This window comes from Paramacrobiotus metropolitanus, unplaced genomic scaffold, assembly GCF_019649055.1.
Source record: "Paramacrobiotus metropolitanus isolate TYO unplaced genomic scaffold, Prichtersi_v1.0 Parri_scaffold0000275, whole genome shotgun sequence".
Lineage (NCBI taxonomy): Eukaryota > Metazoa > Tardigrada > Eutardigrada > Parachela > Macrobiotidae > Paramacrobiotus > Paramacrobiotus metropolitanus.
Genome location: NW_026570495.1, coordinates 199 through 20,720, shown reverse-complemented (window position 1 = coordinate 20,720; position 20,522 = coordinate 199). Strand labels below are relative to the sequence as shown.

The 20,522-nt window shown below is 41.0% G+C and overlaps 3 protein-coding genes across 7 annotated transcripts; 2 read left to right on the top strand and 1 right to left on the bottom strand.

Moving 5' to 3' along the window:
- Nucleotides 1-735: 735 nt before the first annotated feature.
- On the bottom strand, nucleotides 736-5,248 carry LOC129601767 (uncharacterized). The gene is made up of 2 exons (XM_055500647.1): nucleotides 4,753-5,248; nucleotides 736-2,400 (listed from the first exon to the last, which is right to left on the bottom strand). Exons 1-2 carry the CDS (start codon nucleotides 5,090-5,092, stop codon nucleotides 1,364-1,366), a joined length of 1,377 nt encoding a protein of 458 aa, XP_055356622.1. The 5' UTR covers nucleotides 5,093-5,248; the 3' UTR covers nucleotides 736-1,363.
- A 3,602-nt stretch (nucleotides 5,249-8,850) lies between these two features.
- Nucleotides 8,851-13,593, top strand: LOC129601768 (uncharacterized). 5 transcript variants are annotated; one of them, XM_055500652.1, is made up of 12 exons: nucleotides 8,851-8,980; nucleotides 9,084-9,200; nucleotides 9,332-9,434; nucleotides 9,722-9,834; nucleotides 9,898-10,009; nucleotides 10,147-10,298; nucleotides 10,453-10,567; nucleotides 10,643-10,889; nucleotides 10,968-11,129; nucleotides 11,235-11,621; nucleotides 12,343-12,470; nucleotides 12,642-13,020. In XM_055500652.1, the coding sequence occupies exons 2-8, from the start codon at nucleotides 9,190-9,192 to the stop codon at nucleotides 10,814-10,816; spliced, it is 780 nt and encodes a 259-aa protein (XP_055356627.1). In that variant the 5' UTR covers nucleotides 8,851-8,980; nucleotides 9,084-9,189; the 3' UTR covers nucleotides 10,817-10,889; nucleotides 10,968-11,129; nucleotides 11,235-11,621; nucleotides 12,343-12,470; nucleotides 12,642-13,020. The 5 variants fall into 5 exon arrangements, with proteins under 5 accessions (XP_055356627.1, XP_055356624.1, XP_055356625.1 ...); XM_055500651.1 differs by having other exon boundaries at nucleotides 8,858-8,980; nucleotides 9,093-9,200; XM_055500649.1 differs by lacking the exon at nucleotides 12,642-13,020 and adding an exon at nucleotides 13,429-13,593 and having other exon boundaries at nucleotides 8,857-9,200; nucleotides 9,332-9,466.
- Nucleotides 13,594-17,344: 3,751 nt separating this feature from the next.
- Nucleotides 17,345-20,206, top strand: LOC129601772 (uncharacterized). Its single transcript, XM_055500655.1, has 2 exons — nucleotides 17,345-17,915; nucleotides 19,996-20,206. Exons 1-2 carry the CDS (start codon nucleotides 17,637-17,639, stop codon nucleotides 20,101-20,103), a joined length of 387 nt encoding a protein of 128 aa, XP_055356630.1. The 5' UTR covers nucleotides 17,345-17,636; the 3' UTR covers nucleotides 20,104-20,206.
- Nucleotides 20,207-20,522: the final 316 nt, after the last annotated feature.

Sequence of the window (20,522 nt, the reverse complement as noted above, 5' to 3'; positions counted from 1 at the left end):
TCTAGTATTGCTGGCATATCGAATACGTTAAAGTGCACTTTATAATGCAGTTAACTCCCAATTTCAAAGCAATATTTAATGCCCAAACAACTGGGGACTAGCCAATTTAATGCACAAATCAACAACGACAAATAAATTTGTTGTTCCACGAGAAGAAAAAATTGTTTTGAAGTTGTGTATTTGCAGTCTTCTTTAACTACAGATAGACCATATTATACTCGTTTAAGCTGTAAAACTTATAATTATATCACATGGTTTATTTGTATTCTGAATTATATGATAAGTAAGTAATGTAACAGCAGTCAAGAGTCTTAAGACTCACAACTGCATATCTCTGCTTAAAATAAGCTTTTCATGATGTGGTACGTTCACATCACGATCAGGAAGTTGAAAATTAAAATTCAGGAAATTTGGCTTTCTACATATAAAACCTTAAAACACTGGAGTATAATGTGAGTCACTCTTTGGTGTAACTTTTTATTTAAATTTTTAAACAAAAGTGTCTGGTTGCAGCCATGAGAATCGTGAAACCAAGCTTTTAAGATGTCAGTTCCTGTATTACAAAATGTAGCCGTTCCTGAGGCGTACGATGGTATCGCGTAATGCTAACAAAGCAAGTTATTTCAGAAAATAAGGTAAGCAGTTAACTACTTATCGTAATTAATTTGCATTCGCTTTCAAATGGCGGGACGGTATTGAAATTGGGCGTTTGCAGGATGTCGGTTGTTTGAGAACGGGCTGTAGCAGGCACATCCAGTGCGCTGTACCGCTCAGCGTGACAGTCCCGAATGCCCGTGTAGCGGGTGTGCGGGAGCATGCCAGCTGGCCGTTCCCCTGCAAGCCGAACCCCTTTTTATTGTGAACAAATGTACGGTACAAACACATCACCGCACATAGGGCGGGTGGGTTGGGAAAACAGTTTGGACTTGCAGTTTGCGCTAAAAACCATTATTCGGAGCAAAGCTGAAGTCAAGTGTAGACATGTAATGAAATGCCGAATATGAATGATTAAACACATGCTATACAGCAATGTAAGGTAATACTCTACTATAGCATCATGTGTAGGATGTTGCCACGGAAACCAGCGGTGGGCTGTCTGGGAAAACAACTGCCGCTCATGCAAATTAACCGCAATTAAATAAATTTAATTTATCTTTAATTTGCATTCGCTTTCAAATGGCGGGACGGTATTGAAATTGGGCGTTTGCAGGATGTCGGTTGTTTGAGAACGGGCTGTAGCAGGCACATCCAGTGCGCTGTACCGCTCAGCGTGACAGTCCCGAATGCCCGTGTAGCGGGTGTGCGGGAGCATGCCAGCTGGCCGTTCCCCTGCAAGCCGAACCCCCCAAACAACGGCCCCAAATTAAGGCTTTGGGTAAAGCGATATGCCGGTTAGTGGAACTTCCTGGCGTATATAGGATGCGTAAGCATCAGATCTCCAGCGTCCGGCACGCTGAATGTCGTGAAATGGTGTTCCATTAGCGGCTGCACTGGAAGCGGCACCTATCCGGAAACTGTGTGGGGTGAACAGATGATTATTAGGAACTCCGTGTAAAGCCAAAGAGAGCTCGCGAGTAAAGGCACATCTCTGCACCGGCAGGCCATCGGCGGTGAGGTACAGGGCAGTGTGCGGGCTTTTTAGACTTTTTCTAAGTGCTAGGTAGCTCCGCATCGCCCGTACAGCACAGACTGACCGACCGGAAGCCTGTAACGAAATGCGACAACCTTCGCGATATTGGTCAGTTTTAGATGACCGGAGGTGTAAATAAACCTTCCCTTTTTCATATGACACATCCTTGAACAATATAAAGTGGCTTCCAGATAATGGGATAATTTCTCCAATGCGCAGAAAAGCAAAGAAACACAATGTAAACATGCTCCAGTATAACTGTTTTTCATAGGGTGACAGAAGGGAGGAGCAGTCGATGTTAAGTTTCATAATTCGCATATGATCGATAGTAATTGGTAGTCTACGATCAGAAACAGTACCGCGCAGACGCTTGTAACCAATGAGACATTGTGAAATATTCGGTGCATTGAACTCAAAACTGAGACCACATTCTCTGAATGCATTAAAAAGTGCTGATAAATAAACTTTAGCTGATGAATAAGATAAGCCGCTTTCGAAGAGAAATGCCACGTAACGTAATACGGTAGATTTAGTAATGTGTGCCGAAGACAGGCGAAACTTTCTGCAAAACTCAATAAATCTGTTTAACGCACTCTGATAAGTTTTCCGGGAAGATGTCGCAATATGATTAGAACGCAGTTTATTAATAGTTGAGTCAAGAGAATTTAATGATACATCAGGTGATAATCGTAAAGCTCGCGCAAGATATTTTCCGGCACTGGCGTGGGGTTCAAATCGGCATTTGGCGCTAACATGAGAAATCGATTTATCTGAAAACGGGACAAAGCATCAGCAATCTTATTATCGATACCAGATATGTGCTTAATCGTCATTGTAAAATTAACTCGTGCTGCTATGGCCACCATTCGCCGCATCAGCTCCAATACAATCTTGCTTCGCGATTTATAATTTTCCCACGCCTGAGATGCACCAAGATTGTCACAGTGGAAAATTACTTTTTTTCCTTTTAACTGTGATCCCCATAATGTAAGCGCTACAAGTATGGGAATGATCTCAAGGCACTCTATGGAAAATTTAGCGTCCAAAATATTAGGTGGCCAGCGTAGCTGAAACCATGCGCCGTTAAAATAACCACCGCACCCAAGCGTAGAAGAAGCATCAGTAAATAACTGAATCGCATCGCAGCGAGTCCAGTTAACCTCTAAGAATTCCGCTGTGCCGTTCCATTTTGGAAGAAACTCCAACCACCAATCAACATCTTTGTGGAAGTCGTCGTCAAGAAAAAGTTTTTCCGCATTAGTGACCGATGACAGATTAGCAATCAGCCTTCTCGTAAACAGCCGACCGACCGGCACACATTTAGACGCAAACATAAGAGAACCGATTAAGCTCTGAAGTTCGGTACGAGTACATACAGTTTTCGTCTTCCACATAGTGAGCATGGTCACCATTTCAGTCAGCTTGCCATGCGGTAAGCTAAGAGTTTGCGAAACCGAATCGAGAAGGATGCCGAGAAATTTTAGTTTGGTAGATGGGCCTTCGGTTTTTTTAGTAGCAAGCGGCACGCCCAACAAAGTGCAAAGGTCACTAAATTTAATCATCAGCTGAGAACAAAAATGTGAGTCAGAAGTAGTGGCTAGAAAGAAATCGTCAACATAGTGTAACATGTAAATATGACCAGTTTCATGCACAAAGATCCAGTGTACAGCATCAGAAATCAGACAGAACAAATACGGAGAGGAACGCGAACCAAAAGGAAGAACAATATCAAAGTAGAAAAGACCGTTACACTGATAGCCAAGCAAATGCCAGTCAGCCGGTCTAACAGGCACCAAACGGAACGCATGCTGAATGTCGAATTTAGCCATCAACGCACCTTTACCCAGCTGGAGAAGGAGACGTACTGCATCGTCGACGCTACAGAATGTTAGCGAGTAATCATCTTTGTTGATGTAATCATTAACGCTTTCTCCAGTTGGGCGAGACATATCCATCAATATGCGGTATTTTCCATCCGGTTTAGGCCTGACGCCGAGTGAATTTATAACGAATGTACTAAATGGCGGAGTAATAAATGGTCCGACTGAATGCAGTAGTGAAACTTCCGTATCAATTTGATTTTGGAGGTGCTGTGAATACATACGAGCGGACGCTGCATTAGGAGTAGATAGAGTACGAACGGGACCGCGATAACCGATATCCGCTCCAGAACGCAGTACCTGCAGTACTAATGAAACGTACGGTCGATCCGGGTGCATTTTTAGAAAATGCGCAAATGCATCCGCTTTCAGTGGCGTAATGATGCTATTGGGCACCGTTGCCTGCTTTTGCTTTGCACTGTGGTTCGCGATGCTCCCGCTGACCGCAGTTGGCACATCGATGCTGGCGGCCGTAACGGCAAAATATACCAGTTGTGCAGTGTCCTTTGTTCCAAAGGTGGCAGACTTCGTCGATTTTAGATCCCCCGTTGCCGGCGGGGAGGTTGAGAAAAGACTGCCCAACCCAGGAGGTACGGCGGCTGCCGGCATTACTGCGCAGCAGCAACGGACATTCCGGTCGAATATGGCCGAATTCACTACAGTGGTAGCACTGGATGACGTTGGTTCGACTCGCACCAATAACGGGATGATCAGTATCATGCCCGACAGGTTGAGATAAATATTCTGTATAAGCATCATCGTTCTTTCGGGACCACTGCAAAACGTCATCAGGGTTGCGACAGACTGCAAGCCGAAACTGCCGGTCGTAAGCAAGCCATTGTTCGGTTGCAATGCCTTTCAGCGCGGCTGTCTGAGCAATGTGATCCATGTACTTAGACATCGGCAAGCTCAGTTCCGGATGCACTGCACACCGATACATTTTAAGAACATTAAATGCTCTGAACCACTGGTGGAAATCGCGAATCGGTTCGGTCTTTGCCGCGGATGCCTTCGACGTGGATGGTGCATGTGACATGCAGATGTTGGGCAAAAGGTCACTGAGGTTTACGAACTCTTTCTTACTGAACAATTTGTACAGCAAAGGTTTGTCAACGGGTGTCAGCAAAATCTTAACATTTTCCGGTAGAGAATCGAAAATTGCAGTCGCTTTACGGCTAAGAGTCGTAGCAGCATTACCGGTGAATGAGACGCCGGGATCATCGCTTACGGTTACTGCATTACCTGGGTCAGACACAGGTGATAGGTCGCGCAGGCGGTGCTGTAAACTGGCGGACTTGCCGGACTTGCCGGAGTTCTCGATTCGAACACGGCTTGATAACGGAGAAAACGACCGCACACTGTTGTCGGATGCCGGAACTACTGTGGCGACGGATGCCGATAGATCAGCGATCTGTTTCTTCAGTAGTTCTAATTGTTGTTCCATTGCCGATTTCTTTTTGGTGATACCGGGATTAGTAGTTGCGCTTCGGGTGCTTCGTCTTGTGTTGGTGACACCACGTCCGGATCCGCGAGGTCGCCCACGCCCACGATTCGAACTGCCACGTCGCCCGTCAGGTGCCATAATATGTGCGGGTACAGAGGTAGTGCAGATAGAAAAACACGAGATGATGTGTGCAGTATAGCAGTACTCCGATCAGTTCAGACGAACGACTCAAACTTGCGATCTTGGACAAAACAGTTTGGACTTGCAGTTTGCGCTAAAAACCATTATTCGGAGCAAAGCTGAAGTCAAGTGTAGACATGTAATGAAATGCCGAATATGAATGATTAAACACATGCTATACAGCAATGTAAGGTAATACTCTACTATAGCATCATGTGTAGGATGTTGCCACGGAAACCAGCGGTGGGCTGTCTGGGAAAACAACTGCCGCTCATGCAAATTAACCGCAATTAAATAAATTTAATTTATCTTTAAACAGTTAGTGGCAGCATGGCAAACCAAAAATTCGTTTACTCGTACATACATGCGCCGCAGTGCGGCCGTAGTTTCTTCCGTAATGCAAGCAGTGTAAATAACATATACTTAGTAATTAGTATTATGTACACTAGTACTCGCGTACATTGTCATTAAGTGTAATTCTCTCAGCGCAAACGCTTTTATTAATGAAAATTTTAGGAAAGATAAAAAGATTACAAACTGAGATTGCTTATTCTTCATGTGTCCAAATCTTCCTGAGGCTAACCGAACCTGGTTGCTGAGGGTCTTCATAACAGTTAGGAGCATTGAAGTGCGTTATAACAGCAATATGACGCACAGCCTAGCTTAACGGTGTATTTCCACCTTGCTTGCACGTCTCTGCACTAAAAAAATTTGAAGAGAAGAATTTTGGGACTTTATATTACTAAAAGGTCACATATGTATGACTCCTTGCATGCAACGCAGACCTGAAATTGCTTAATTCCGTTACTTTTTTATATTTGAAATTATCAGTACAGTTTGGACGATGAATACGTCTACTACACAACGTAATGCAGTTTCTGAAGCTTACTGTTATTATTGCAACAGACCAAAGGACAAAGGAGCCTATAATAGAAAAAAACTGGCGAAAATTAGTATTTTTAAGTACGTGTGCAGTAATTTTAAAGTTTTGGTAAAACGCTGACGTAACTACAGATCTACATAGATTGTGTTTACGGTACCTTATGCTTTGTCCGACTACATACCATAATGTGATATACAGGTACTCGTAGGCATCCGAATACGGTAAATTCACTTACTCGCAACAAAAATCAAACCCTGCAAGTGCGGTAAGAAACGTGGAATGAAATGTTCTTGACCGTCGCAGATTCAATACAATCCCAGTTGTACCCAAAGTGCAAAAATAATAATACCCAAATCGGGCATAGAACGATATCGCTGTACCGGCACGCCGGGTGCAAATATATATACGTTAGGCTTTTTTTCCGGCCATCCGCAATTCAGAGTTACAAACATGCACTCTGCTTTCTCTGGGCAATCGTTTGTTTTACAGAACCGAGTTCTATATGGACATCTCGGTAATAATTATTATTACGTTCGAGGATTTTTAGCGGTATGCACCTACTGCGGTAAGTTAAAACAATGCCCCGGTTCTATTCGAGAAAAAAGCGCCCATGTCTTCTTCATCCAAAAGATGTCCTTTGGATGGTTGTTTTTTGAGTTTCAAAAAGCCATAATATAGTTTCGTAGACCATGTATTTTAGATGTGAAAATGTACATAAAAAGGAGCTCCATAAGTATACTGAAACATGCCGTTCTAAAGACGGCGTTTTGTGCTCCGATGATGTCTAAAGCACGTCAAAAAATTGCTTGCCGTAGAACCGGGATGGAATGATGACGCACTTACTTGTACGTAAGATTGGGACGATGATGATTATCAGAGTATACAGGTTTTTTATAAAATTAAGTTTATAGTGTTTGATTTTGCCTAAAAAATAGCACTGGTTTCACAGGTTATGCCGCTGCTTTGTGTTCCGACTGGACCATTACAGCTTACAGTCTGACCCGAGTTTTGACCATCTGCGCGCCACTGCGCTTCGCAACAACCTTCACGGTGCGCCGCGTCCGAATATTCTTGATCTGCATAATCCCATTTGCTCTGGCAGCCTTTATGTCGGAAATAGCCACATTCGCTACACAGGCAGACGCTCGCGCTCGCGACACTTGGGCTAAACAGTGGCACACGGTGGAATTCTTTGCCAGTCACGTAAGTGACCTTTGACGCCACAGGATCGCTTAATCACTGACAAGCTTAGCTGTTATTACAGATGCTGGTTCCGCTGTTTACGATGATTGTCGTAATTGTTTCTAACGTAACCGCCGGAGGGCGGTTGGTGCAGCGTCGTCTTATGCGAAAACTGCAAAAGAACAAGAATGTCCCTAAAAATAATAATAATTCGAACGCCGCACTGCCGATGACTCCGCCAAAACCAGATAAAAATATCAGGGCGCATGGTGGGGAAAAGCAGTCTGCCGCCGCCTTCCAGATGCTTGTAGCGGCCGTAATTGCCGACCTTTTTGCCAAAGTACCGCTTCTCCTATGGAATATTAGTCAAGCCTTGGAGCAGGGATGCTTGTTTCACTTTACCGTAGAGCAGGCTGTCATTGGAGCGGTGGGATATAGAAACTGCCTCTTCGCCGGAATTTCCCTAAAATTTTTTCTGTATTGTGCAGTCAGCCGGGATTTTTTAAAGCGGACTGTCAAGATGATTCGGTACTGCAAAATACCGGAGGCGGAACGTCCCCCGCATTTACAAACAGGGAACACCCGCATTGTAAACACAAAATAGTCATGAGTGTAACGATTTTGCCACCGTAGCACTGGAGCTAACTCATTACTTATTTTTACTAACCAGTAAGTATGACTGAATTGTTGTAGCATATTTATATACTCTGTATGTACCGTATTGTACCATCACCAGCTATACTACTCAACACACATTTACCAAAAAAGATGGCACACAATTTCCGTAATTTTGTTTCGCATTTCAGTGATGACTTTTCACTGAATTTAGGTAGTATGAGATACCATTTTTAGATAATAAAAATAAGCACGATTTTGCACTTACGACTCACGCACATAACCGGTATGTACTTTTACTTGTACAGTAGTTGCCCGGTTCGATTTCGTAAAAAGGCATTCATGGATTAGATGTGCCGAGCACCGTCAAAATACGGAGCCAGGACGGATGCGTTTTAATTGTAACAATTTCGTTGTAATTTTACGTAGTCTACGTACTCCAGACGTACCAATTAACGTCAAACATTGCGCGATAACTCTACTTAAACATACTGTCGCCGTCACGTCTCTGGTCTGCACAACACACGTCAAAAAAGTGCTACCTGGCGAACCGGGTTGAAAGATCAACGGCTGACCAGCCAGTTGCGCCGGTATTTCTTTGCAAGAATATCGAGACGAGGCACTCGTTATGCCGTAACCATCTAAAGCTGATTCCATAATAATAAAAATGTCTTTTAGCATTTTATGTTTACTCTAATGACTGTGAAGTAACCTCGGATTTCCAATGATATTGGTCTTGTGTCTGACTGCATTATTGTGGGAAAAGTCTATTTCCGCTAGGAAATTTGTGAAATAACACAAGTCCTAAGCTCAGCAGCAAAATCTCTAAGGTGCTGTATCTTAAGAGAGAGGGTCCTTTGCTTTAGCGTGCTTACTCGAATAGACACCTTGGAGTGTACAGCGATAGCGTTATCATCTCATGCTGTTTATTTTGTGATTAAGATAATCCACATATCGCGGATCTTTCACACAGCAGGAGTACGGTAATGAATAGTAGGCACTGGAAGTATAGAAAATCTACGTTCAGAAGAATTACCAGAACTCTAGATCTACGAGATGCGTACGATTAAAGCAAAACACTACAAAGAAGTTTATGTAATGTGCTTTTCAGATTATCTGCGCGCACCTTGTTGTTAGTGCGAGTATCTAAATTTTCTAGCTAAAAGGTATATTGCCTATCGTTCCTGATTGTCTGCAGTTGTATCCCATAATATTGTTTCGCATTAATGCAACCAGGTATTAAAAATGTACGGGATTTTCTGTTTCGAGAACCTGCAGAAATTGGTTTACCATGCTTGCGATGAGGAGCTGCTTGGGTTGATTACACAAAGTCTCCAGCGGAGATCCAGTGGATGTTCATCGGATTTAAATAGGGATGACAACTGGGTACTTTATGCGGCGCATGTTTCGCCACTTGTCAACAAACTGTTTGCCTTTTTGACTATTTATGTGTATGGTACTGTAATTATTATAGATATCGTAATGAAATTAAGTACTATGTTTTCTTTGGAATCTAGAAGAATGATTCTGTGGAAGATATTAGCTACTTCTTCACGCCACTTTTGGCATCGCACATGTTCCTGGCTTCCGAGCTATCCGATGGTTTTCGTATTATGGAAGGTACCAACAACATTCATCTGCTTTTCTTCCGCGTATGTACGCTATATATATGGGTAAACAGATAAAAGTAAAATTATGCTGTAAATTTTAATCTTTCACCGCTTCTATGTAGAGTAGTTATCCAGGGCATAGATTCATTTGCGCATGGATCCGGATGCATAGTTATTCCTCTGTGGCTTATTAATTATAATTATAGACGTGTTTAAACTACTCTATTATGTACCCTGTTTTACCACTGCCGTTGGCGTTTGATGATAGTTTTTGTTACTGACGTTTAAACAATACAGGTGATGGAATTAACATGCATCCTGGCCTCCACGCTTCCGTTCCATTATGTGACATTCTTGGGATTAACTATTAAACGGCTGTTTCGAATGGGATTCGTATCATTCCACTCCAAGTATACATACCAAATGTGGAAACATATTTTGCTTATGCCTACGTAGCCATTGCTTATTTCCAGCATTTTCCTTGACGATGGAGATCAGGATCCCGCTGACGAATACTGGCTAATTAAGAATGCGGTAAAAAATTTGGAAAGATTCGCCAAGGAAGAGCCGACTTGCATCTTTCAAGTAAGTTCTGTAGGCGGTACACTTTACACGTATGCGCAATAGCACACATTACTAATAGTTTACCACGCATTCTCTAGAAACACAATCTATTGTAGTATTATAGAGTTGTGTACAGTAATATTATATTATGCATACAGCTTGCAGAACACGTTTTCCTTCCGGAAAGCATAGTAGAAAGCTGTGAGTCGGCCTTAAAAAAGATCCTCAATCTGGACCCTTTCAAATACTCTATCGAGGAAATAAACTTGTATTGCATGGGAAAGGTTATAACTGCTCATTCTCATCACCGGTGAGAAAATATTATTTAAGCGTCCGCGAGAAGGTTGCGATAGACCCTCGCACATGCAAGATTCCATGTTTATGGAGAAAATTTATTCAACCAATTATTACCCATTCGAAAAGCGCAAATACTTTGTAAACGAGATTTTAATTTTGTGTTTTAGCATTGATTCCGAGAACACCATTGATTTTCAAGATGCTACGTTATTATCCATGTTGCTGGATTTTTCTTCCTCATCAGTCTCTGAATATTCATCCGCAGGAAACAATGTCCGACAAGTATATGATAGGATACAAACTTTTTTACCGTATAAAACTAAATTTAAATGCTAAATTGGTGTTTTCTCATGATAGGTGATCCATCTGGAGGACAAGGATTCCACAAGTCCCAGTTCTTCCTGCGCAAATTCATCCAGTGGATCTTTCGCGCCACTGCCCAGCTCGGATACGGTGAACTTTAAGAGCATACCATCCATATCCGTCATGCCGAACTGGTCATCTTTTTACGCTGCTCTTCCGCCACAGTAACGGCGCTATTCGACCGCACCGGGTGCACGTGCTAAAAATTTCCCCATCCTTTCATCTCGCATTAATAGGCCGAGTTCGTGGAAAAACATTATAAACGTTTATGTTGTATTGTAACTGCACATAGGTAAATTCTTCCTTAATTAACTTTTAGGCTCAAAGCGGAAACTTGGTGTCGTATTTGTATGATGCCCTCCAGATTATGGTAACCCATGTGCACTCAACCAAGTACCAAGAATCTCAGTCCAGCAAAAAAGAAATGCTCAAACTTTTGGAGATTATGGAAAAAGTTATCCGTGCTCCGGAATATAAAAAGGTCACTGAGAATATATTATGCACCATGCAAACCCATGATCAGCATTGCACCTGTGACCACCTTGACCTTATCTAAAATATATATATAGGCCTTATACTTTTGTAGTTGTCCCTCGGCGCCCAGAATGTGGTCTCAAATTTGCGCACGATTTTAAAGAACTCACACTTTCCGATTTCCTCTACCTGGCTAGCTCAGTCTGCAACGTATACAGAACAGATAAAACGCATAATTATCTCCTACATCAGCTCCAGTTGCCTGGATCCTCATGGGAACAATGAATGGCGGAATCTCATGCTGGGGATGAAGACCGCTCAACAAATTATTTCTGAACGTTTGAGAGATATGAATTCGTTCATCACAGCCAAGCTGGCGTCCAAAATCGCAATCTCCGACGTACTGCGAGATGCCGGTGACGTTAAACATTTTGTTTTTGTGGATCGCCAGGCAGAATTTTGTCTGTCACCATCACTAGCGGAAAGCAGCCGTAGTATGGTAAACGCACACAGTTTCTTATTGCAGAGTTACTTAAGTTGTATGTATCTGCTCCTGTGCGTGGAACTGATTTCGCTTTTCCGTTGCAAACATGCTTAGAAAGCTTTTGAAACAGTTGGGAAAGCGAACTACCAGAAACTGGATAATATTTTTTAAAAACAAATATTTTTTGAAGCACATGAAAACAAAAGCTTTTGAAAATAGTGGCAGATATTAGGGTAAAATAAATCTTTCGATGCTGCAGCATGCCAGTGTGATATTACATCAGTAGAAGTATTCTAATAAATTGATTGTTTTGATCGTAAGAGCCGTAAAATGCCGTAATAATTAAAAAAGTGATAAGATACATGATCAAATTGTAAATAGTGAAAACTCAACCAGTACGGACATGCTTTTGGTAATAAAAGATTGGCAATAATAAAATTTTATACATTTTACTACTACAAGGCACAAGCAGGCGTTTTCCGCTCTCTGTACTGTACAGTGTACTTGTACAACGGGATATGCACTATGCAACGGTGATTTAGCCAGTCCTTGATCGCACGAGCATGAACAGTGGCACATATAAGCCATCGTTAAACACCCACACGAGGGTAGCATCAGGATACCGTATACATACTCGTATATCCCGATTGCAGAACAACGTATTTACGATTAGTTTTTAATATTAGTTATGATTTGGACTGCAGCATTCACCCAATAAACAGTTTGCATGTTACAGATATTGAATGACATCAATTTAATTTTGGATCTCATTCCAACGCGAACAAGATCGCTGCAACAACCAATCATAGTGGAAAATCATGGGCGAGTGTGTGCGTACAGTCAATTCGACGCAATCAGAACAAGGTGCGCAGAACCATGTAATTGCTTGCAAAACATAGCTGAAATTTACGGGAAATATGGATGAGAAACGCACATATATGCCCACATTAGGTTATTAGTATTTATAAATTAACACATTAAATATTTATCTACTGTAACTGCATTCTTCAATTGTTTGTTCAATTATTAAATCAGCCAACCAGCACCAGCAAGTACGAAAACCCCTCACCGCTACGAACTGTTCACGTGGCATATCCCCTCCACTTCCGGCAATCGCATACGCAACCTGCAGCAACGACTCATCGACCGGCTCACTCAACTGACCACAACAACATCCGCCCGACCGCGAAAACAGCAATCTTTAATAACACGCTTGTTATATTGATAATGACGTGTATCTTGAGCTGATTTTGACATTTATTTATTTATTTTGGCATGTATACTTCGCGTTCCGAAATAATTGCTCACAAGTCAAAATGTTCTGCATTTCTTAAAATTCAAATTAATTGCGGCAAGTCTAAAAAATTTTTGCAGCCGTTTTTCAGAATGTATTTCGTATTCGGAATAGTAAACGCAGTAATTATTACAACGGTTCGAACATATAAAACTAATAAAAGTGATGTTACTGTACCGTTGTATAGGCATGAAAAAAATGCCTACACACCAAAATCAACGATAGACATTTTATAATCTGACGTTGTATCAAAACCAAGCAGTTGGGCATCGGCTGCTATACAGTAACGTAACATAGAACAGTGGCGGAATATGTTTTGGATGTCTGAATACAATAATACTCAATGACCGACTGCAACAAGATTGTTTATAATTAGTAAATCTGTAGATTGTGACGTATCTTTTTATTTTCCGCATGTGAGATGAAAGTGATTTTTGAGAAACCCAGATTTCAAAAATATGACGGCAGATTGGTACAATTGTTAACCGCAATTGTGAGAAGGAATATAACCAAAAATCCTTGTTGTAGCATTTTCGACACCGGACCATTGCCCATCCTAAAAGCGAAGATTCTGCCTGACAGCTGAACTTCATCAACGAGTGGCTAAAATTCTAATTCCACGACATTTTCCCACCATAATTTAATGGTGTGAAAATTCTCATCGTCCGTCTTACAACGCGGAGACGATCCAGCGTTGACGACATTAGAATGTGGAACAGTTGGTTCAAATCAAAATCGCGGCCACATAACTCATTTTAAGTAGCGGATATATTAATAACGGTTAAGATGTCGAATAGACGGAAATGTGTGCGCGTGAAGATACACACACACGCACTCTTCGGCATTAACCGTTATGAGTGACCACAACCACACAGCATCCTCCTCCGGGGCTTGTATAAATAACCCCGGTACAACACCGTGTGTGATGCGCTGCTGTGCTACAGGAAATCCTAATGGGGCTTATGCTAACATCGCGCGCACATGGTTTGTTTTAATGCGCGTCTCCGGCAAAAGGTGACAGAGATGCGCGGCATATTGTACATCCGCCAGCAGTATATGTACGGCTGTCTGCAGTAATATTAGATTATCGGCACAGTATGAAATCAAGTTGTCGGAACTAACTAATTGTCTGCCGTCTAGCATGTTTTGGGCCTCACCAAACCGGTACTTGTTGTTTTTGTGGTTGACCGGACAATTACACCGGATGGCAACATGTAAAAGTTGCCGCTAAAAATCAAAATAATGCCATGATTGATTGACCATGTGCAACGACTTGATGTGAGAGATTTTATTTGACCATACTCTCTTACTTTTACCATGAATACATTTTTTTCTACCAGATTTGTTTCGACTGTTTCCGTGCAAATGTTTTTTTATTCCCCCAATGAAAAAACCTCGAAGAACATAGAATGTACTCTGTACATGGAAAAACCAAGCAGAAAATTTAATTTTTGTATTATATTTTGTTGCATGGTGTTGTATTTTGTTTTCAAATAATTAGCGACCACAACTTAGCGAGAAAACTCTGTTAGTACTGCAGTGTGTACTGTACGGGTTGATTTCAAAGTGTAAGCGGCATAACTATGTAAAAAGTTATATAATAAAATTAAAAAGCGTAATGGGACATGGTGCATGCATGTTTTTGTACTTAGCTCCAGCGTCACTTGAATTCATCTGCCATAATTGGAATATTTATTACGAGTTTCAAAAAGATACCACAGGCAAGGGCTGAATTATAGCACGTTATTGCACATTATCACACTAATTATTTTACCAAAAACATCCAAATATTAAAATTATATGCTTTAGATAGTTTACCAAGACAGTCCGCAAATTTCTCACCGTGACAGATAGAAGTATACCTGTATATCAAAATTAATAATTAAAGCAATATGTATATCACTTGTAGAGCTGTACCGTACAGTTGATCGGTTAAAGCAATGCTCTGTTTCAAAGACACAGAACGAGGATTGGATTTATTTCGCACTTCATCGAGCGCCATAAACTTTAAATAGGCACGTTCCCAGATGACTACAATGAATGAGATTCTCCAGTTAATTTATGGTGAATGGAAGTGCTAAGCGCCATTCCGATTCTCATTAGCATAAATCATCGTATAAGTGGACGTCAGAACCGTAGCACGGTCTTAAACTCTTTAAGATGTGTGGATAGAATTATAGAAGTGCACCTTTGGATCCTAAATTCTTAATATACCGGCAGGCGGCAGTAGATAGGTGGCGGCCCCTTCCCTTTTGATATGCAGAATTTACAGGCACGCACGGGCGTTCATATAAGTACTCGAAACTAGGTGTGTCCTCTTCATCTGCCGGACTGCGGTATTATGTACATACATCCGGCTGGACAGTGATCACGTGACCGGAGTGCATCGCAACGTCGACACCGGCATGCGCAGTATGATTGTCATGCACAGGATGCACATTGCAAGCCGGATAATTAATTCCACAACCTGATCGCCAATGCAAATGAACTGCCGAATGATCCTGAGATTGTGCGAGTAATGCTGCGGAAAATGTCACTCGGCAATGGATGGGATGTAATCTGATCGCATAACCGTTTACCCATCCATTTGCAAATTGTTCTTTAATGTTTGTATTATTATATCTGGTTAAACTTAAATTTACGAGCACCGATCGATGTTACTGGAATTATGAATAACTGTCACAGATATAGGCCTTTTATGTATACTAATATTACACATGCGTAGTATAACGCAAAAGGTAATGCCTAAATCACACAATTTGAATTATTTAACGAAATTTTATTAAAGATGATAAGTTTAAAGTATAACATGTATCTGTATGCAGTTGAACTTTATATACGTATATGTAAGGCCGTGTTGTAGAAAACCGATAAAATGCTATGCTATATAGGAAACTTGCGTCGAATAGAAGCCTACCAAATATTTTAATCGAACTGTATGCGAAATTTTGAAACCAGGAGTTTTTTTCCAGACTGGCAGCAGGAAATTCGAAAATAAGTCAAATACACAAACGGAAGTCGATGTTATTAATATGTTTGTCTTGAGCGCATGTACGGTCCAGTACGGATACTGTAATTTCCAAAATATTTTATATAAACAAATTATAGAAAATATATTTATATATGCAGTTTGTATTTACAAAACGGTAAATTAAAGGCTCGTACGTATGCTGTTATTAAATTAATTTGTAAACGTTTTTAATGATACGAGGCTTATTATAGACCCCGGGGTATGCAATCGCTTATTTCCATATTATGGACATTCTAAAACAGTGCGATTCACACTCAGCGAGCGTCTTGTAAAGTTGACCTATGTTGCGGCTGCTTTTTTTATGCCTGACCATGAGTCAGTAATAAGAACCCGGTTCGCACACATAATTAACAGTATTTCCATTCCGTTGCAACTATGAACAACGTTATGTTAGCCATGGCATGAATGACCAGCCGTATATCCACCATGCAGCAGATCACTGATGATGATTGCTCTGCATTTAGCGGAATCTTTTGATCTATGGCATGAAAAATATATGTGGATGTGAATCATTCATTCATTGTGGACTGAAGGGCGGGCGGTCGGTATGCGCTGTAGAGTGTTACACAAGGCGCTTGCTGATTAAACTGACCGATATGGAAAAGCCGAGACGAAGATGACGCTGATGTTCAGCCAGATTATTATTTGCCCAACCGTCGATAAAACGCACTGTTCTCGACTGACCACACCAACCGGCAAGGAAATGCATCATTGTGGGAAAAAAGCTGTTAAATGCTTACTGATGCTGTTAAGACATTTGGTAATAATTAGCAATAAAGATTAACGATAATATCATCCGCAGAGTAATGGAGCAACAGGTGTTCTAATTAGCATCGACGCTTTCTTACATGTATTGAATTTCCCCTGATAATTTGTTTGATATAAAAATAAAATGTGGACAGTAATAGTCTAAAAACGGAACAAATTCTGAGATTATATTGCATTTAATTTAACGCGGTCTTCTGGAATTATTCGTTTATTTTACGTGGCATTCAGAACGTAAAAGTCTGATTGATAAAAAAAATTCGACAAGCAGATCCTCAAGAACAGGATCCTGAAATAAATTCTCTCATAAACTGCTTCATTCAGCGTGTGAACCAAATCGATGGCATCCTTGAGTTCTCTGACTGAAACGGCATATTTTTACTGTAAAATCCGGTTTCCATTTTACGCTCTAAACATTCCGCCTTCCTGTTGCGTAGCCGGCTAACCTGGCCCATTCATTCATTCACGCGAGTTTCATTTTATGAATGAATGCCCCGGCCAAACCGCATTTGAGTCGAGAGAGAGAACCAGAGAGAGAAACAGAGAGAGAGACGGAGTTGTAGCAGACTGCAGTACGAGTGCAACGCTTGGCAGCGCAGTGCATCTCAACGTGCTGGCACGCCTTCAATGGGAGTACGTACAATTCAACAGCACGCAGTGGCAACGGTGCACCGCTCGGCTGCCTCAAGCAGCTCTTTCGACTGTATGAAGCGTTATTGTCGAGGGTACGCATTTTCCATAACTCAATGGGCAAAAACTCCAACCACATGAGAAATTATGGTTTTTGGCGAACTGTTTACCACACAACTTTTCTCATGAAATCACGTGCTAATATTTTGGCCCATCATTCGAATCCTCTCCGGTGTGGATTAGTCAACGTTTGTTAGATTGTGAAGGGAATTTTTATCTGTTGGATTGTATATCGTTCAACGGCGTGTCCATGCCGTCCTTTCAAGATTTACTGGTGAGGATCCATAATCAGCGCACTGTCGATGAGGATGTACCGCGCAAAATGACATGTCGAACGCCGAGTTCCGCGTCTAGTCACTCCACGCACAGCCATTCATCCTCGTCGTCCACGTTCTCGTCCCTGTCGACGGGCAGTACATCGTCAGCTGCCTCCGATGACGGCTGGCAGAAGGACATCGAAATACGGGAGATTTATAAAAGCGGGAAGCTAAAATTGATCCCATTGGAAAAACGGATCTTTACTCGACAGGTGAGTTGGTAGATCGCACAGGAAATACTTTACCGTAGTTTGGAAGAGTGGGTTCAGAGTTCTGACCAAAACTTGTGCTGTTATTCGCAAAAATGAAGGAAATTCAAAATTCGGATACTCAGATATTGAAGCGATGAAAGCTGGCTTTTTATGTACGTCAGCAGTTTATAGTATTTTGGCCAGATTTTAATTGCTTATATTCCTATACTTTTACTTCTTTACAGTCCGTACTGAGAAATCTGTTATTGTGTTTTATATTGCTTCTTGGAAATTTTTTTATGAACGACAGTGTATGTAGCGGCAACATTTTTCGATTGAAATCTAAATTTTTAAATGAAATTTAAGCATTACGTGAGTCAGATTTTTAATTGTTTATATCCGGCTGGTTACATCTCATCGCCTAAAAATACCAGTTTATCTTATTTCTTGGAATTTTTACATGAATAGCATCAGGCAACAATGAAAAACGTAGTGACAAGTTTTCGTTGAAAATTGTATTGTAATTTTGGCGCGCGTTTTTTTTCGAACTCTGCCAGTGAATTTCTGCTCGTAGAATACATAAGCACGCTGATCAGCTGCTAAATGATCGGGGCTTGGCTTTTTATTGCTGTTAATTTTGACATTTGACTTTTATGATTTTCGATTTGTAACGATTTTCCATTTTCCCGTTTTTATCTGGTCCGTGCCGCGTTCGATCTGTGCGAAAACGAGTGGTGTGAAATGTATGAAAATATGTGCAGAAAACAAAAGATGAATAATCCGGGCAATTGTTTCGCCCGTGCACTGACCCAGTCCAGGGCTTTGAGCAGTGTTATTCATTTTAAAAGCAGGTGTATACAAAATTTCTGGTGATGAATGGATGATTTTGCGTTGGTAAACATCGGCTGGAGATTCGTCTGTGAGTCAAACTCACTCATATTTCTCAAGTGACTGCTGCCATGAGAATGCTCGAGTACGATTTCAGGGTGCGTTTCCTCAAATTATTTCTTACTCGCTGTGTTACACCTGGATGAGTTATTAGATGTTTTACACAGTGTTCACGCTGTTACAGCTTCACTTGACACGTTTTTTTCTTTCCTGAAGCTTCACTGAAGAGCTGTTGCGAATTTTTCCGGCTTCATTAATATTTATTTCAATTTGTTCCCTCTATGTTTCAGTTTGTTTTCGTATTCAGTACAGTATTTATGTGTCGGTTTTATATTGATTCTGATATCGTACTGAATGTGGTTTTGAGCGATTAATTCGAAAATTTCCAGGTTAAAATTTTATTATCGTGTTTTTCTTTTTATTCCACTGTCAAACCATTTTAAATAATTTTCCGGTATCGGTCGATGGTGGTTGTATCAGGTAATTTCGGGAACCGCTTTTATTCGACGGAAATGCGCCCATTGTTTCTATGAATCATGATAATACAATTTCCGTGGAGGTTTGAATGTTAGCCGTGAAGGAGATTAGGTTTAAACAAGTGAAAATGCTTATCAGAAATTGTTTAGAAAATGTTTAGAGTTTATGATTAGGCTTTTGAGCATTTCTGTTTGCATAACCGATTATCGATCCTGATTTCGGGGCTGTTGGATAGGGTGCCATATGTTGATTGATTTGCGTCATTTTCCCATTACGAAATCAGCACATTATAGTTTATAGGATATTCTGGCTAAACTGTTTATTTTTAGTATGCAAGATTTTCATTGGGCTGGGTCATTACATAATTTAATTAAAAATTGGAAAGAATCAAAAATAACTGCTTCAACATACCGTTCTTTTGGTGGGATTTTATTTGACAGTTTAAATAAGTTTGATAAGTACTGTAAAACTTGGGATTTTGAACTTTTTTTTGCTGGGTGGAATTTTGTTAACAACAAATGCAACACAAACCGGCTCATTGAAAGAATCTTGTAGCATCATGATTCGATGGAAATTTTTCTTACTGATATTTCTTTGAATTGCGAGCAATGATCCTAAGAAGTTGAATGAAAAATGTCGTTGTGTGACATATGGACGTGTGAAAAAACTATGCGCTATAAGACGAAAAATATTTATATTTTGGTGGTTAACGCTGTGTGGGTGTTTTGTTGTTTAGCGGGAAAAGGCGTATTATTGTTTATTTTGCATCCACGATGAGAGCCGTCCATTTTGGAGCTGTACGAGGATCACAGGAGTTCCTTATCGCATGAGCCACTGCGGGTGATCACGCTCAGCCAGTGCCAGCACGTTTCCAATATCAATCCCAATCAGCACTCCTTCACGCTCACACTGGCCAACGAAATCTACCAGCTGGCCGCGGAGAATCACACGGATATGCAGGATTGGATTGGCACGTTGCGGACCGTTGCAGGAGCTACAGTCTTTCCAGGTATGTAGCAGCCTGATAACTCTAATTTATTCCTGAAAATTATTTTAAAACTGGCATCCTGTTTTCTAAGTAAACTGTAAAGGAGCTACTGTATTATTTACTCATTTTTCTGGATGTTTAGCTATAATGTTTTGGGTATTGCACAGTGTAGTAAGAATTGATTAGCATCGGATTTTTCTTGATGACTTTTGAGTTAGGAAAGTAGATCAAATCAATTTGTTGACTGTAGGATATACTTTTTTATGGCGATATCG

Coding starts and splice junctions, on each gene's coding strand:
- LOC129601767 (XM_055500647.1), bottom strand. CDS start 5,092: ATGGCACCTGACGGGCGACGTGGCAGTTCGAATCGTGGGCGTGGGCGA. Junction 2,401..4,752: donor ATCACCTGTGTCTGACCCAG/GTAATGCAGTAA, acceptor TCCCGTTTTCAG/ATAAATCGATTTCTCATGTT.
- LOC129601772 (XM_055500655.1), top strand. CDS start 17,637: ATGCCGTCCTTTCAAGATTTACTGGTGAGGATCCATAATCAGCGCACT. Junction 17,916..19,995: donor AACGGATCTTTACTCGACAG/GTGAGTTGGTAG, acceptor TTTGTTGTTTAG/CGGGAAAAGGCGTATTATTG.
- LOC129601768 (XM_055500649.1), top strand. CDS start 9,060: ATGTACGGGATTTTCTGTTTCGAGAACCTGCAGAAATTGGTTTACCAT. Junction 9,467..9,721: donor TTCATCTGCTTTTCTTCCGC/GTATGTACGCTA, acceptor TAAACAATACAG/GTGATGGAATTAACATGCAT. Junction 10,568..10,642: donor CAGGAAACAATGTCCGACAA/GTATATGATAGG, acceptor TTCTCATGATAG/GTGATCCATCTGGAGGACAA.